General features: G+C 41.2%; 1 protein-coding gene across 1 annotated transcript; it reads left to right on the top strand.

Moving 5' to 3' along the window:
* Positions 1-546: 546 nt before the first annotated feature.
* On the top strand, positions 547-16,101 carry b3gat1a (beta-1,3-glucuronyltransferase 1 (glucuronosyltransferase P) a). The gene is made up of 4 exons (XM_053422244.1): positions 547-658; positions 3,092-3,603; positions 9,255-9,551; positions 16,015-16,101. The coding sequence occupies exons 1-4, from the start codon at positions 547-549 to the stop codon at positions 16,099-16,101; spliced, it is 1,008 nt and encodes a 335-aa protein (XP_053278219.1).
* The last annotated feature ends 3,020 nt before the right edge of the window (positions 16,102-19,121 follow it).

The raw sequence follows: 19,121 nt of genomic DNA on the forward strand, positions 1-19,121 counted from the left end.
GATGACGTCACTGACAGTGACAGTAGCGGTGTCTAAATTCTGGGGCTTCATCTTTTGGAGGCTGCATTTAAAGACCGATTGCATCACAGCAGGGAGACTAGACCCATTTCGAAAGTTCTATCAAATGATACCAACACATGCGTCCTTTCATCCCCGACAAACGAAAACAGGTGGATACTTACTGGCCCAAACTATCGCAGGATTCATTGTGCTTTGGTGACGCACTAAATTGTACACTTGAGCCTCTGTAGACCGGTCTCATTTCGGTTCGTCCCAAAAAGTAGGCAAGGTTCATGGGCCAGGTAGACGGCATATTCTGAAAGAGGCAGCCCCTGAAGTGGGACAGTGCTTCTCAGTCCCCTGCCCAGTTTCGAGTATTTTTCAAAATCATGCAGTGGGTAAAGTTAGGCTAAGACCTGGGGGTGATGTTACAGCTAGGATTATGGTCATTATCTTGAAGTCCTGTTTATTATAAAATGCAGAATGATAATAAATAATTTTTTGTTTTTCTCTAGGTAATGCCGAGCCAAATAACCAATCCTGGAGATGCCGAAGAGAAGAGATATTCTTGCCATCGTGTTGATCGTTTTACCCTGGACTCTGCTCATCACTGTTTGGCACCAAAGCGCTATTGGTCCACTCCTCGCCATCCGCAAGGGTACGCAGTGCACCGCACTTCACTGGCAATATCAAACATAAAGTGGGTCCTCGAGCCTTAACACTCCACTTCAGGTTGAGACAACAGGTGGTTCATTTAGAGGCACTCACTGGCCGTGATCAGCAGCTCCGTCGGCTCTCCATAGCACGTGTCCAGTCATTGTAAACCTCATCAGTGTGGACTGTTTAGAATATACCATCAGATACACTGTTTCATATTCTAAGAGGCTGTTTCTATATATCATATTCATTCATTAAAGTCATTTTAATTTATTTTGCTGAAAAAAGGATGTTACAAAACAGTGTAATTACACAACATTCACAGTTTATCCACTTAGCCCTGTCAATCCTTAATTTCTTCTCACATTATGCAATAGATTTATGTTGAAACATTCACTCAACTTCAAAAAATCAAAGTCATACTTTATAAATTAGCAACCTTCGATATGAATGTGTCTGCTCGATTAGCTTCATGGAATATCTTCGAATCCACTGACGTTTACACACCAGTCTTTAATATGCACTTATGAGACCTTCCTCTCATCCCCCAGGAACAAAAACACACGGAATGAAATGTCAAGTATGCTGCAGAGTAAACAAACCCACATTAGAGCGACAGCAAATCAATAGAGTTGTCTAATGCCGTGAGTGCACATACAGGGTTGAACAAACCAAACTGGTTTACCGGTGCTTAGTCTGGACTCCTGATCGTTTCCAAATATTTAAAATATAATTTCAATAATAATGATAATAAAATAATTTTGCAGGTCATCCAAACACTTAAAATAGTATCTGCTCAGCCGGCAATCATTAAAATGCATACTGCAATACTTTCTCTTCACTGCATATCTAAATCGTATGGGGGAAAGGTTTCTCCAATTAAATGGAGAAAGTCATTTTATATTCGTGTGGTTACAGTAAAAATTACAAAATCCATGCTTTTGTGTGCTGTCAAAAGAGAGGCTGGAGGTTTTTGGGCAGCATGCTCACTGGCAGCCTTTGTTGAACATCTGGCCATCAGCGGATTGTGTTAATCTACGTGCTGCAGAAAAATCCTCTTTTATGTTGGAGGTGCAAATGGCGCTTTGGGCAGCGGTTGTGGCAAAAAGAAAGGAAGTTAAGAATATTAATGATTCTATTATACATTTCTATTCATTTAGGACCAAACTACATTGGCCAAATATTATTTTTCAAAGAAAATAAAAAGGTTTTATCACTAGAGTCAATTGAAGTACTTTTAAAAAAGGGCCTTATCCTATAGTATAAGAAAAAACAAACATGTATCCCAATAGAGCCACAGGTTCTGGTATCTTTCCTCCAGTGGCAGTGGCTAAGGCAACATCTATAATACTATTTTTGGAAAACGCATCAACTCTGCTATGGAAACGCTTCTTGCCCCGTTTTATTGTAAATGTGGCGTTTTAGTGTGGATGGGTAGTAACAGAGATGTTTGAGAACTAGACATAGACCCTCACAAACTCTTGATGATTGGGTCTTTTGATCACAACGTAGCCTTTGCAGATTCATCAGGCTCCTATCACATGACCCCTCTCCAGAAGAAAACAACCAGCCATACAACTAGTAGTATAGATGAGCATCTCTATTAGGCTACATGGTTTTAGTTTTTTTTAGGGAAAATCTACACTTTGGAGGGCATTTGTTAAAATCTCTCTCGTAGTGACTTAAAACATTGTTCCCGTGTGAAGGAGGGTTATGTTTCGCAAAGTATCTGAATTAGATTGGACAGAGACCAGGTCTGGTGTTTAGATTGATCTTGAACTACATAAGTCGTAAAATGAAAATAAAGTTGGTGTAGGCCCTGAACCACACACTTACTTTATGCAAATGCATGCCCTTGCTTGGAAAAACAACAACAACTTTATGTTAATGCTTCTTCATTACAAACGCTTTCAAACAGCTAGACCCAGCTCACAGCAATCAGAGCAGTTTTAATAATGCTTAGAGATCTCCGAACCAAAATGCATGGCTATGTTTCCTGCAGTAAATTAACCGAGCATGTTGTTGAAGTGGAGCGGCAAAGCAGGTCTGAGGTGGGAGTCTATACATAAAAAGAGGACACTTCTACTGGATCCACATACCCACATTTCTCTTTCTTTATATAGAAAAACTCAAAGGCAACGCTGGGGGAATAGCTCATCTCATCTCATCCCTCCTTCATCTTGCACTCTCTCTCTCTCTCTCTCTCTGTCCATCAGCTGTGTTTCCCTCTCACGGTGCTTGCTTTCACTTTTTGCAGCCTGTCACCACCTAGTAAAAGAGATCTTTATCATTCCAGAGAGGCTTGCAGTCCGCCATCACCGGCTCTCAGGTACACTTTACCCCCATTGGGTTTAAGTCACCTGAGGCAAATATACAAAGGGCGGCACAGGTTTGCACTAATACCTTACATATGCTCTTATCTCCAAATCTGCAGATGATGGAGTCGAGGGGAAGAGGGAGGCAGGTGGCCTGGGGCAGGACTCCAAAGAATACTGTGCCTCAGATAAGGACATAGTAGAGGTGGTGAGGACAGAATATGTGTATACACGGCCTCCACCTTGGTCCGATGTGCTGCCTACTATCCACATCATCACCCCTACATACAGTAGGCCAGTGCAGAAAGCGGAGCTGACACGGCTGGCGAACACCTTCCTCCATGTTCCCAACCTGCACTGGATCCTGGTGGAGGACTCGCAAAGGAGAACAACTCTTGTTACGAGGCTCCTTCGAGAAACAGGGCTGAACTACACCCACCTCAATGTAGAGACGCCCAGGAACTATAAGCTGCGGGGTGACACCCGGGACCCCAGAATACCGCGAGGGACCATGCAAAGGAATCTGGCCCTGCGGTGGTTGAGGGAGACATTTAACGCCAACAGTAGTCAAGCTGGAATCGTCTACTTTGCTGATGACGACAACACATACAGCCTGGAGCTGTTTGAGGAGGTTTGTGCTGATATTCAACATCACTGCCGCTGCTCTATCAGTCAGGTTCACTTCATAAACTATCATTAATCACAGTAAAGTATTATTTTCACTAGTAACTACAACAATTATCGGTAAACTGGAAGGGTACTTGGAGAGCACATAGCTCAGCCAAGGCTAACACCCCCTATTTCACCATGTTAAAGAAAGGAAAAATAAATCCTTGATCTGCTATGGACTGTTTATAGAGATTGATGACATGACAGCTCCCTAAAGTGATCCAAACTATATCAACCATAAAAAAAATGTTTCTCTTCTCAGAGGTGGTGTGTCTAATTTTAGCGAATACTTATCACACTGAGTTATGTCAAAGTGTTCATTCTTCCAATAAGTTTGTTTATCAGCGCGTGTATCGACAGGCCTTCGCTACTGTGCCTCTATCCCCAGATCGCTTCTGCACAGACTCTGGGTCCAAATGCACAAGATGACACAAGTATCCCGAATATTTTTGGATGGTGGGAGGAAGTGGAGAAGCGTCCTCCATCTTTATAAACAGTCGATGGGGTCCACCCATTTATTCAAATTTATTCCAAAATGTAATGGGTTCTTTCTTGTGTCATGCCCCACCCTTCCTTATTTGTGGAAATCCGTTCAGAAGTTTCTGAGTTATCCTGTTGACAAACAGACAAATATACAACCTATCTATCTATCTATCTATCTATCTATCTATCTATCTATCTATCTATCTAATTATCTATCTATCTAGATTCTTGCCTCAATCCAATCACCTCTAACCTTAAAATGTGCAGGGCAAACTGTAAGTAATTAAGAAGCTTTGGGAGGTTGAACCATTTCCAATTTGAGACACTGAGAACTGCTTGTCCTGCCTTTTTGGAAGCTTGAAAGATCAGCAGCCATTCGTCTTACAGGGGATTGATTAGCATTGACCAATAAACAGGCAAGGATAGGATACAAGTAGGGGTCGACAAAATTATGTGTTATATAAATGTTTTCCTGTGGATCCATACCTATAAATTAAGTTCTAGGTGAAGATACATATGAAGTGCAACATACAGGTATACCAAGCTTCTCTACCAGGTAATGTTGAAAAAAAGTCTCTGATTGTTTTTTTTTTAGCTCTTAACAAGCGTAGTCTGTGATTTGAAGCGGGAGAGACGTTTGGGCATGTAATCAGGACATCTCAGGCCATCCATCACTTGAATTACCTGAGAGGACACGGTCTGGGTCCTCTGAGTATTAGCCTCAAGTCTTGTTAGTAGGGCAGACATGGGCTGTAGTAAACGGAGCGCCGGGTATTGACGGGGCCTGTCATTACCTTTCTCTGGGAATCAGCCGAAGTGCTTCATCTCCCTCAGAGGCCCTCCATCACCTCCAACAGGCCTATTTATGGGCTAGTAACAGCCCTGAGGGGGGAGTGAGAGGGAGGGAGAGAGAGGGAGATAGAAGAGGAGAGGGAGTGATGGAAAAAGAATGAGAAAAAAGGTAAAGGTGACAGCAAATCAGACAGACAGCTGACTGCAACTACAGTATAGTTTGCTGACACCACTGTAAAAATTCAACAGTTTGCTGACACGATAGTGAACATTCAGAGCGTCCCATGGCTCGAGAACAGATAGGCGTAGAAGGGATTCCTTCAGTGTGGAGATACAGGTGAAAGATGGATGTGCACCACTCAAGGCGTTAAAAACAGGGTTATAATTTTCTCCAGGTGAATCAAACGTGAGACGTCTTTAATAAATATGCCATTAAAATGTAAAGTAGATTGTTTCAGCTGCAAACATAATTAACTATTATTCGTCTATTTGTTAAAAGAATACTTTGTGTTTATTGGTGCTTTTACCACTCTCCACTAGATCTGCCTTGTATATCATGTATGTGTTCAACCCACCATCTACTGTCAACTATATGGTCTATTTGTACTCTATGTACACAAATAGTCAATGCTATTCCAAATAACATTGTTCCTAAGATCGAAGGACTATAAAAGATAGTTGGATTTTTGGAAACATTCTTCTTTTCCTACAATAAGAAAATAGTGAGTATGCTTTTCTTTAATGAAAAACACGGAGAACTTAAAAAAAAATCTCTAAACAACATTGAAAAATCCTAAAAATGTTAATACCACTTACAAACTCTATAATAAGTTTGACGATGATCTTTTATTTTTTCCACCGATTTTTTCACACTAATTAGGCCTGAAAGTAGACTGCATTATAAAGACTTAATTGCTGAGCGTGCTCGTCTACAGTTCTTTCAGGACAGCAGCAGTGGTTCACTTAAGCTGCCACAGCCTGACAACAACACATTACATTTCGTCTGCTGTTAAAATAATATTAATAAATGTTGAAATTAAATTTCCAACACATTTGGATACCAGAGACTTTAGAGAGGATGTTGTTAGTCATACTTAGAGTGTTTCACAGTCTTTGATTCATTAAAAACGAACTGTGACTTTTATTATATACACATTTAAATTCTAGTAATTTCGATACAGTACTGTAAAGTAGTATAATAATTACTGACGCCTCATAAGAAATGTTTTTTCCGTCTCAAACCACATTGTTCAAGTGATATACAACCCAAAAATATTTCAAAAGCCTAATTAATATTAAAATATAATTATTTGAGCTATATCGCAAAAGTATGACTATCAAAAAGAGTGAATATAATGAAAGATGAACTTGATGGTTGAGAAAAGTGTTTCCATTATTAATTATCTGATGATTTTTGTATTAATCATCTAATGAATGCCTACTTTTCTGGGACACCCTGAGGACGCTGAAACACAGGGTACAGGGTACAATAAACACTCTGCACAAGCACATCATAGTTCTCAGAATTGGACAAGGGTAACTTTGCTTTGTGTCCATTTGTTAGGCTGCCAGCAGGAGGAGGCATTTGTGCTGTTTTACTCAGGCTGATTTTCCCTCCAGAGAATCCTCATTTTCCCATTTTCAGTATAGATGGGAAAGTGACAACACTCTTGACACTGCCTGTGAGGAGCCTGATTTAGTTTGATTTAAGTCAAGCCTGTGGGGGAAGGGGAGCAGGCAGGTGACATTTGAGCTTAATTGTGGCTGAATTCAGACACAGCCCAGCTACAAAATACATTACATCAGTAGAGTCTATGAGGAAGGCAATTTAGACTGCTGCACACTAGAGGATAATCAGTCCGATTTTAGACCGGATTTGCCCGTCCCGACAGTCGTGGGGGAGTTCCCCACTGGAAGTGTGAAGGGTTTGCAAAATAATCTTAGTGCTACCGATTGAGCCGGAGCCTTCCCTATTTTGAATCATAAATATCAATATAATCGAATCCAACAGAAACCCGCAATACCAGGAGAGCGAGCTGACCGGGAATCGTCACCAACCAGATGTTTCATACTTGTACAGCTGCGACTAAAAACAACAATACATTTCCAATTCACCTCTGGCTCGCTTTGCTCGCTGCAAAATGGAAACACACGACATCGATCTTCATCTATGTTTGTATTTCTTCTTAAGTCACGTTTAATCACGCAAGGGTTCTACACTCCATTTCAGCAGGTGGCGGTAATGCACCTAAATGTTGTTTGCCAACCACCATTAGAAAAACTGAAAAAGATATTTTTTCCTTTTGTTTCTTTGAGATTTCAAGTCTCTGGAACATCCACTGTGAAATTGTTTCCTACAAACCCGTGTGGTCTGACTTTCTAGCCAAATCATTTAAAATAAAAATCTGTTAAATCTGTCATTATGTCTGTGGTCTCCCACATTTTTTAATTCGGTCAAGAGTTGAAAATCGTCTAGTGTAGCAGCCCTTAGAGAAACTCATCCAATTGCAGTTATTTTAACTAAACCCAGATTTTGATGTATACAACTTATTAGAAAGAAACTAGAACTACCATATTGCCGTTTTATGACTCCACCAACCAGGGCAGATTGAAGGCACACTCACACATATACACCAATATAGCATTGGCGAACCTTTGCCACCCAGTCACTTACAATCCAAGCACGCGAGGAGGCAAATACAACATATGCTTCCTGTGGAGTAACAAATTTGACCCACAGTATTTGCTTAGCATTTGTGTGTGGTTTGACCGTGTGTCTTTAATCAAATCTAGTTTCTCCCGACTCACATTAGGTCACGGTGGTAAACTGTCAACTGACTTCAGTACACTGGGTTCACAAAACTAAAAGTGTTTTTTGTAAGGTCACAATGACTTTTTACCATCAGATTAATTCATCTTTTAGTCCAACTGAGCGTTTTACTGAATTTGCAAGAATTCCCTGCAGGTATTCCTGAGATAACCTGTTCAGAAGGCAAAAATGGGTTTTATGAGGTCACAGTGACCTTTTTTTTTTTTACCACCGAAATGAAGTCAATTCATTGTTCATCCTTGAGTCCAAAGTGAATGTGTTCTTCAGATATTGTGTTCACAAGAATGCAATTGACAAACACTACTATATGTACCAACCTATATATGCACTGACCTCCCAAAAAAAAACTAATGCCTGTCCTCTGTATAAAAACATGTGCTGGGAAAAAGACTGTGATATGAGATCGTGTTGGCAACCAAAATAAAATGGGGGAAAAAAACACACAGCTTTACAATCTCATGGCCGCATGCATATAATCACTTAATCTCTTTTCCATTCCATTAACACCCAGCGCTCATTAAGATCTACCTTCCTGCCAAATGTTATCTGGATGCCGGGCCCAGTGGTTCTCCCTAACGCTCAAATTTATGGATTCTCATAAGCCCCGTTGCAGCCTACCTCCTGCTGCTCAAGCTCTGCTCCTCTCTGATCCCCTGAACTGACCACACAGCAGCTTATTAGATCACACACCACTCTGCAGCTCATATTCCAAGGGTTGTTTGCATTTGATTTGCACAAAAAATTTGGGATAAACAAATACACGTATGAAAACAAGGGTGCATTTAGATGTTGAAATGTCCTGTATGCATGCTCCATATGCATATGAGCACTCTACTTTAGACTTAAGCTGGATACCTCACATTCTCTTGCACACACCTATATTTATAGAAGACCTTCCAATAGAGAGGCACCAGAAAATGATTTCCTTTGCACTGCTCGATTAAATGACTGCTGTTTCTAAACTTTACTCTTCCCTCATTATAAAACTTGGCTTTTATGGCTGCAGCGGCTCTTGAAAATTCCAATCATTGAGAAGCACACGAATAGAAGGGTGGCAGGATCGTTTGATGCTGGAAGATTAAAGGACAAAAAAAAATTGAAGATGGCAGTGCTCTACCTTGAAGAATCTCCTCAGCCAACCAGCAACCAGAGCCTCTTGCTCTAATGTTTTGTCTCCTTCAAACCCTCTCGGCACTGTTCATGTTTACTGCCTTTAAAGATGGTTGAGTGTAGTTATCTCATTGTAGGGCAGCTGTTAGTGTCTGTGTGTGAGATCTGCCTACGTCCAGCAGTGTTTCAGCCGCTCATGGTGCAATGGCTCGGTCAATATTCACTGTATTCCAAATGAATGATAGCAGCATCTCTAAAAACCCTCCGTCCGTGCTCTGCTGTAACGCTGGCAGCTGATGCTCAAACACTGTGTCTCACTGTCATGTACACTTTTTCAGATGACTAATCTGCCCTCTTGCCTCCCCCCTCATTTCTCTTCTTGACTCTCCTCTCGCTAGATGAGATCGACTCGGAAAGTTTCAGTGTGGCCTGTGGCCTTTGTTGGCGGCTTGCGGTACGAGTCCCCCAAGGTCAATGCAGCTGGAAAGGTCTACGGCTGGAAGACAGTGTTTGACCCCCATCGGCCCTTTGCCATCGACATGGCCGGCTTTGCCATCAACCTGAGACTCATCCTCTTCAAGCAACAGGCATATTTTAAGCTTCGTGGGGTGAAGGGAGGCTACCAGGAGAGTAGTTTGCTCCGGGAGCTAGTCACACTCAACGACCTGGAGCCTAAAGCAGCCAATTGCACTAAGGTAATTTACTGTTTATGTTAAATCCTGTTAAGAAGCTTGATTGAAGAAATTTCTAGCTCAGTGACTTACTTAACTGTTTGTGTGGATGGTCAAAGTTGGTTTGAAGGATACAAGTATTTGCTCATCACTCCCATCATTCCTGTGTAATCATATCTGGGAGTGAGTTGGAGCCTGGACTCCAAACACTAAACCTGTTCCACTGCTGCAATAAACGTGAGTTGTCTGACTGAACTATATTAGTCCAGGGGTCCTCAACCCAAGAAGGGAATGATAAAGAAAAGTAGCAAAAACAAAGTTCTGATGCACAAATCGGATTTCATGTGTTAGACTTTTCTCTATGCTTGAGTGTTTCTGTCAAAATGTTTTAATTTCACATAGTGTTCAGTTTGTACGTTACAGACATCTGATGGGTTCTGAAGAAAAATGTCTCTTTAAAAGGACTTGGTAAGAAGCCACAGTCATCTGAGATGCACAGTAACAAGGAGCCAGGTCAAGACTTTGCTTTTTGTAAGAGGTCACACAGCAGGTTCGGAACCACAGGTTTAATCTAACCTAGGTTGTATTTTAAAGACAAAATTATTTTGTTTTCCATCTAAAATCTTTATCTGTGAAATTATGAGTAATCATAGTAGAATAAATATGAGGAGTGGCTCAAAATTGCAGTGTCGAACCAACTTGTTCATACACAGTAAAAATCCCCCCTTGATTAAGAAGCAGAGGAAATAAAGTGAAAAGAAACCTGCAGTCTATTTTTTTGAATTTTGAAATCTAGAGGTTAGAAGTGACCAGCTACACCATATATTTTTCAATCTTCCCCTAATTTTCATTTGATGTTGAACATTTTTAGTTGTTATTTTCCCGGCTAAGTTTGTAAAGCAGAACTTTACCCTTAGCAACAGAGATATTCATCATATTTTCATAAGTTATATAATAGAAAACACACTGCCTTGCTGATGCAAGAAAGAGCATGACTTCTAAAGAAAAACTTGATAGAGCTGTAAAAACGGACTTCCCATGAACAAATTAACCAAGAAAAAGTGAAAACGACTTCCTGCAATTACACACACTTAAGTTGCTAGTTTGGAAGTTTTCAATCTGACGGCTGATTCCGTTCGTTTCGACATTCTGACTGCATCGTCCCACTCACTGAAGTAAAACATGGCTCAGTGGTGGATATTCCTCAAGATCCTTGGGTGCCAAAACCATATATGCTATCTCAGTAAAAAAACTTTTCAATATGTGTTTGGAATTCTTGATATTTCAAAAGTTTTCTTGATGGATATAAGAGTGAAACCCTGCTTTTAAATGTTCCAAGTCTATCGAACTGATCTACGGCCGGATTCCGGCAGTTTAAGCCAATGACTATTGGCACTGTTGGCCCTTCTTGTGAGAAACTGCACCCACCCACAGTTACAGATTCCAAGAACATGCAATCTGGGAGCGGAGTGGGAATGAAAAAGGCATCTTTCTCCCCATTTAAAGTCAGTGCTCCATTACAATAACTTCAAGCTATAAAGTTGTTTTAACAGGAAGGCAGCATGAAATTGTTCAAACAGATTTTATTTTAATTAGCAGGAACTTGCTGGCTACATAATTTTGTGTGTTTGTTAAAAGCAACGGTTCTTTCCTTTGGTCACTGGTAAGGTAAACAGGGCGTCTTAGCATTTGCCTCAAACTTGATTAAGCTTCAACAGATTTGTGAGGCTACTGGTTTGCACATTCTCACCTGTGATCGCCCTTAACATACACAAAGTGAAAAATCTATTGATAACACATACAGTGCCTTGCATAAGTATTCACCCCCCTTGGACTTTTTCCCATTATGTACTGTTACTAACTGGAATTCAAATAGACTTAAATAAACTTTTTCCCGTTTGATCAACAAAACATGCATAGTACTTTGGAGGTGCAAAATAAATTTTATTGTGACACAAACAATAATGAGAACAAAAAAGTTGACATCTGTTGGGTGCATAAGTATTCACCCCCCTGTGTCAATACTTGGTAGAACCCCCTTTCGCTGCAATTACAGCTGCAAGTCTTTTGGGGTATGTCTCTACCAGCTTTGCACATCTAGAGATGGAAAGGTTTGTCCATTCTTCTTGGCAAAAAAGATGAAGCTCAGTCAGATTGGATGGAGACCGTCTGTGAACCGCAATCTTCAAGTCTTGCCATAGATTCTCTATTGGATTGAGGTCTGGGCCATTTTAAGACATTAACATTCTTTAATCCAAACCATTCCTTTGTAGCTCTGGCTGTATGTTTAGGGTCATTGTCCTGCTGGAAGATGAACCTCCGCCCCAGTCTCAAGTCTTTTGCAGACTGCATCAGATTTTCTTCAAGGATTTCCCTGTATTTGGCTCCATCCATCTTTCCCTCTATTCTGACCAGTTTCCCTGTACCTGCTGAAGAGAAGCATCCCCACAGCATGATGCTACCACCACCATGTTTCACTGTTGGGATGGTGTGCTCAGGGTGATGGGCAGTGTTGGGTTTTCGCCACACATAGCGTTTTGCATTGAGGCCAAAAAGTTCAATTTTGGTCTCATCTGACCAGAGCACCTTCTTCCACATGTTTGCTGTGTCTCCCACATGGCTTCTGGCAAACTCCAAACGGGATTGTTTATGGATCCCTTTCAACAATGGCTTTCTTCTTGCCACTCTTCCATACAGGCCAGATTTGTGGAGTAGACGACTAATAGTTGTCCTGTGGACAGATTCTCCCACCTCAGCTGTGGATCTCTGCAACTCCTCCAGAGTAACCATGGGCCTCCTGGTTGCTTCTCTGATTAATTTTCTCCTTGTCCGACTCTTCAGTTTGGGTGGACGGCCTCCTCTTGGTAGGTTTGCGGTTGTGCCATATTCTTTCCATTTTCTTATGATGGATTTTATGGTGCTCAGAGAGATGTTCAAAGCTCTGGATATTTTTTCATAACCTAACCCTGCTTCATATTTCTCCACAACTTTATCCCTGACCTGTTTGGTGAGCTCCTTGGTCTTCATGATGCTGTTTGTTCAGTAATGATCTCCAACAAACTCTGAGTCCGTCACAGAACAGGTGTATTTATACTGAGATTAAATTGCAGACAGGTGGACCCTATTTACTAATTATGTGACTTGCAAATGTGACTTGTGAATGCAATTGGTCGCACCAGATCTTTGTTAGGGGTTTCACAGTAAAGGGGGTGAATACATATGCACTCAACACTTTTCAGATTTTTATTTGTAAATAATTGTGAAATCCATGTAATATTTCCCCCCACTTCCAAATGATGCACTATTTTGTGTTGGTCCATTACATAAACTCACGTTGAATTAAATTTTAATCTGTGGTTATACCATGACAAAATGTAGAAAAGTCCAAAGGGGGTGAATACTTATGCAAGGCACTGTAGGTGGAGAAAATGAGCCTTGGAATTCTTGATACATTGTTGCAGCCAACCGATATGATACCGTACGGCGGCCTGTCTCTGGTGAGGAACAGGATAGTTAGATGATTGATTTCATTGCCATGTGGACCTTGCCCTTGTATCAAGTGAGGAGCTTGTTAAGCCTGACATAATTGTTTGAGACAACAAGCCAATGCCCTGCAAGGGGACATGTTGTTAAGGCTCAATCAGCAGACTCACAATAGTGTCTCAAACATCGCAGCAGAGTACAAACAGGAACAGGCTGTACTGAGGAGGCAGCACGATTAGCCCTGCATGTCAAAGCTTAATGCTCAGTCTCTCCAATTATTCAGAACTACCATTTTATTGGGTCCACCAGTTAGACGTCCTCTTTGACCAGCCAGGAAAGGTTAAGAGCAAGTTTGGAACTATTGCACCATCCAAAAATACACCTCTGATGAGCCTGCAGCCAATATGCCCAACCAGGTGGACTGTGTGGAAGTCTTATAATAGCACTGCCTTGTGATAGGGCTTTATGAGGTGGAAATTGGCGGCCAAGAGGAGAAAGCAAAAAGCACATCATGGAAGGCTTCAGCACCTTCAGCAAAGTAAGACTATGTTGGGCCTCACACTTGCCTCTGCCTTAATTTAGGACCTGGAATGCCAAAACTGTCCCTGGTATGCAGGCTGCGGTCGATGCTGTGCATTCTGCTCATCAATGAAAGAGATATGACGAGACCTACCTTGCATTGTATGATAATGCTGCAACATTGGTTGACTCCCATGGAACCCTTTACTCGAGATCACATATTCAAGACACCTAGATGCCAAACAAGGGGATTACATAAGGGCAGAGTTCTTTCTTAGGATTAGCACCCTGAGCTGAGTAGCAGAGGTTCTCAGTGGCTGCATTGTACAGACAGGGTTACTTGAGCAAGCTGGGGTTCCCATAAAATGTTGTAGGGATTGGTCCGTAGTTCGGTTATTCATTGAAGTATTTTTTCTGCTTTTAGAACGTTACTTACATTGAGCTTAATGTTCTTGTAAAATCAGAACATAGAGACATATTTAATGTATAAATACAATTCACATACAAATGTATGTGAAAAAATGATTATAGGGTAAATTTATATACAAAACGAGTATGGCCACTGAATGCATGCCCAGTTGAATTTCTCCATCTTTTTGGATCTTACTATGTAAAGTCCCTCAAGATATTGCATGTTTTGATTTGAAACTATAAAAAGCAAACATTTATTTGAAGTACCAAGTACTAATTAGGTAAACTACACCCATACATGGTATGCCATTTGTACTTACTGGCCATTCTTGGCATTGCAAGTTGAACATAAACAAAATCTCTGTATAAGCTGGTGGACAGATTAGGAACACTGATATATATACATATATTTGTGTACACAAATACACAAAAGAGGCTTTCAGCTGTACCATCGTTCTTCTCCATGCCCACTCCTCCATTCCTGCTTACAGCCCTTCGTCTGGGTCAATTCACTAAGCCTCTCTCTGGGCAAAGAGGAGTCAGCCAGAGGACTTTGGCTGGTCAGTATCCACACTGCGATCACCCGACACACACACACACACACACACACACACACACACACACACACACAGCGAGAGAGCGAGACATTTTCAGCCAGCTTTTTCTCCTGCCCTCCCCTAGCCATTCAGATGGGTAAATGAAAAGAGGGGATTCAGAGAATGGCCAAGGAAGCGGAATTGGAGGTGTTTTTTTGCATGGGGTTGAGTGGGTGGGGGTTAGGGACGTCACACTGATTACAGATGAGTGCAGGGATGGAGAGAAAGGGCAGCAGGGAAAGACAGAAAATAAAATGGAAAGTCGTGCATGGGCATCTCTCTTCTTTATAATCTACCTCTTCAGATGTCAGCGTGACTATTGACCTCCACCTACACCTGAGCAAATGGGGAGTGGGCTCCTGGCACATCTCAAACACACCCTATGCATAATTCATGAAAGCCACTATGGAGAGATGAAAGGAAGGATGGTTCCAATGCAAAGAAGATAGGGGAAATGAGCTTGACTCTTGGTTGTTTTTCCTCCTCTCCCCTGTTCCCCTTGCTGTCCTTTTCCTGGATGTTTGTCTGGTCTTTGGGGCCAAATCAACCCAGTGTGAAATATTGATAGCAATAGCATACCAAGAAGTTCCTACATACTGTTCTGAAATATTTTCTGCTGGCTGTCATTAAAGGTCATTATTATCCTATGACTTCAAACAGGCTAAAGAGGATTGTGTCATACTCTATATAAGATAACACACTCCTGTTTTCCTGACTCAAGAGCTGTCTTCACAAGGGATGGTGGAATTCAAATGATTCCTTTCTGTTGACAATGAAATAGCCACAATTAAAGAGTGAGCTGCAACATTAATCTAATGTAAAATATGATTTAATTACATATAATTATAAGTAGAGGCCCTATACCTTTTTCCATGAAATGGAGTTTCCCTATCCTGGAAAATAGAACAATGAGCAAATTCATGTTTATTCACTCTCGCAGATGGATCCGGTCCCCGTCCCATTCAGATCAAATTCCATCCATCCTGAAGTTGGTCAGGACAACCATAACCATTCATCTAAAATGGAGAGGGTTTGAGAAAATGACAGAAAAGTCCCACAAGGAGCAGTACTGATGTATTTTCATTAACCACCAAGATGGCCGTCGCAGATGTGGGGAAGTCGTCTGACTTCACAATAAAGACAAACTGGAAAAATATATTCCTAAAGATGCGATCCACGTCCTGTTGTTCTGATTGGCTGTCAGAGCAACCAATGCTTCAATTGCATCTTTAAAATCAGACCATTGGCGATGCTTCGAGATGTGTATCCCATCAGCCTCACTGATGCACATCCCAAACCTACAAATAGAACACAGGCCCAGTGGCGGTGTGGTTTATTGGGATCTATGTCCATAATGGAATGATTTGAAGAACATGACGCAGAGCTCAAAGGGAGAGGACACTGAATGAGTGCATTACAGGAAACGCATTTGCTAATGTTCCTGTTGTTTGTGTTCCCATATGTTTTTTTCCGTCCAGATACTTGTTTGGCACACGAGAACGGAGAAACCTGTCCTTGTGAACGAGGGGAAAAAAGGATTCACAGACCCCAATGTGGAGATCTGACTGTTTTCCCTCAGTAAACCACGGTAAATAATTATGATTTCAAAGTTTCCATTACTGAGCTCATTTTCATTCTCAAAATAAATTATTTTCACTTGGTCTCAACCAGTCTTGTCCGTTAATAAATGACACCAATGAAATGAACAGGCTGGCCATAAATGAAGCCTTTGCCCTCTTTCTCAGCATATCTTAATCCTTTCTGTTGCAGGTGGCTGGCCTTGGACTTACAGCGAAAGGAAACGTCAGAGTCTCTTGATAAGTGCAACCAGTGTTCACCTCTTAATCACCAGAAAATTAAAGGAAGTGGGGGCCTTTGAAGGGGGATTTAATCCTCTTTAATGAGACATTCTTCAGAATAAGGACTAAATCAGTAAAACTGTATCATATCAAAGCACAGATGAGTAAGAGGTGTCGGATATTTGTCAGGACTGAAGTGCAGAGGACGTAAAAAGGACGCCTCACGGGGGACGGCGTTGACAGTCGTGACCTGCACCTTACGCTGAGGACAACCTAACAAATGAGACAGCACAACATGAAAAGAGAAAAACCAGCGGATTCGATCAAACAAACAGGTTAAAGAAAATCCTTCACCTCAATAAAAGAAAACACTAAGAAAATAAAACACTTATTGTCTGGATCTGCACATGGTACAAAAGAGAAAATTCTCTTGTATGTACGGACCTGGCCGACATCATCAGTCTGGATAAAGACTCACCTCCAAGGACAAATGTGTCTCATGTGGATTTTCCTTTGAGCAAATACAAACATGGAAAGGGAAGGAATGTTCTTTTGATAAATATGAAATGTTTGCTTTAATTTAATCTAATTTAATTGGACTGGGTGTTGACCAAACACTTGACTTACTGGCTAGTTCAATACTACTGACTCTTACCGACATTTACTCTTGTGTTGTCATTGTTCATTTTATAGTGTCATTAAAACTCATGCATTTAAGCCACCCGTACACTTGAAGAGAGACTGAGACAGTAATGTCAAACAATCCTAACATCCAAGACCAATAATACAAAGACAATGTTCCTTTTGAATGACGGCATATTACGGCCATTGTAAGTAAAAAGAAAAAAACAAGACAAAGCCATGGGAGGGGTAATTTTAGGTGATAAACACTTCCGTCCCTAAAGTAAAAAATGTACGATAACATAAAGATATACTTTAAGCCATTAATTTACAAAACAATAAATAGTGTCAACCCTAACCCTTCTGTTGAGGAACGGCCTGCAAAGTAGCAATATGAATTACTCTTGATATTAACCCATGATGTGTTACGTTTGGTTGAATCTGCCAGGCTGTAAAGAGGGAAAGGGAGTCTGCAGGACGGAGCCGAAGAAGGCTGAGCTGTGAGCTGGGGATCAGACTGACGAGACAGGGGGTTGAGTGAAGCTGGACAGTGTCCTGAAGTGTCCCGAAGCTAATGTACAACATCCACCAAGGTTATCCCAAATATTGGTGATTTTTGTTGTCATTTTCCAACTTTACTGTCGGATTTCTTTTTCTTTTTCACAATATCCCCTCCGCCTCCCTTGGCTCTGTAATTGATCTCAATTCATTTAATCTTTTGCCATTTTTAACAACGGCCTTGGCGCTGTTGTACCTTTGCGGCAACATGTGTAAATACTCATTCAAAAGGAGAACAATCGCAGGATTAAGGACAAATTTTGGCCGAACCATTGTAGTCTATTTATATGTTAAGAAAAGAAGGCAAAAAAAGTCTCTCCTCTCTCCCCCTGGTGAATTTCTCACAATGATGCACGACAAGGCACAGGTTCATTCTAGGTTCAATGCATGGGAAGAGTAATAGCACATCACCTCTTTCATTTGGTAATAGAAGCTCCAGGTTGTGACACATTCATAAAGCATAGACAAGATCATCCAATCAGCTAAACTAGAGGCTCGTGGAACGTTGACCTGATCCTCATGTTATCTCTAGCATTCAGTGTCATTTGTGATATTGTGGGGAGCCAGTGTGTCCTTTTAGTGAGTTAGTGTTTGTCCTCGTCTATGCACGATCGCATAAGTACACGAGCCACACGTTAACAAGGGTCAACATGGGTCAGCCACGTGCAATAATTAGAAAGTGCAGGAACATCAAAGCTCCAACAAATTGGTTTTGCACAGTTTTGTCAGTCCCCCTCATCTCTGAAAAATACACTTAGAACTGTACGTGTAGTCACTCAGGAGCAGCTGGTTTAAGTTGCTGATATTAATTATTTATGCATGGCCCCCAGAATATTTTGTTTTTTATAAAAATTATAGATGCTTCTCTGAATGGACCGCAGGAAAATTAAAGCACAACTAAAGTAGGAATCATATTTTTCCCCTAACGATTTGCCATCTTCAGTATTATGGAGCGTTATCTCCTGGTTTCTTTTTGCGTTAGCATACATCTTTAGTTGCATTAACTGGATCACTGGAACTTGCCGCAGCACTAACGATAGACATCAGCATGATGCCGTACATGCCCGAGCACTGTAACAAAGTTATTTTACACCTAAAAAAAATAGAATCTCTCCTCTACTTGATAAATCGTGCGATTGGTGCAATACACGATGCACAGCGGCTCTTATCTAGCGTTGCCTGGCAGAAGTAGCTGGAGATAATTCAAACGCTGAGCCTCTACTGGTGCCAGATTATCTCTGCGTACCCCTCACCCACCCAAACCCCACTTCCCCCCCTTCGACACACACACACACACACACACACAAACTCGCACACACTGCTGCGGCATAAACACGTACAAAGGCGTTAACAGCCGGAGAAAACGTGATGTTACATATTTCACTCGGAATATGATAACAAACACATCCAGACAATGGCTGCATGTTATGTCTATCATCAAACTGGCGGTTTTCATTGACTGCATGATATTACACTTCACAGATTTATATTCTTCAACCCACCTTCCGTTATTTATTAAAGATCAAATTTTATATATTTATGTATTTATTTCAAGGGTGGACGTGCAATTTAAGACAAGCAGTTCTTGCCCTTATTTTCCAGCTGCT

The sequence above is a fragment of the Pleuronectes platessa genome, chromosome 5, assembly GCF_947347685.1.
Source record: "Pleuronectes platessa chromosome 5, fPlePla1.1, whole genome shotgun sequence".
NCBI lineage: Eukaryota > Metazoa > Chordata > Actinopteri > Pleuronectiformes > Pleuronectidae > Pleuronectes > Pleuronectes platessa.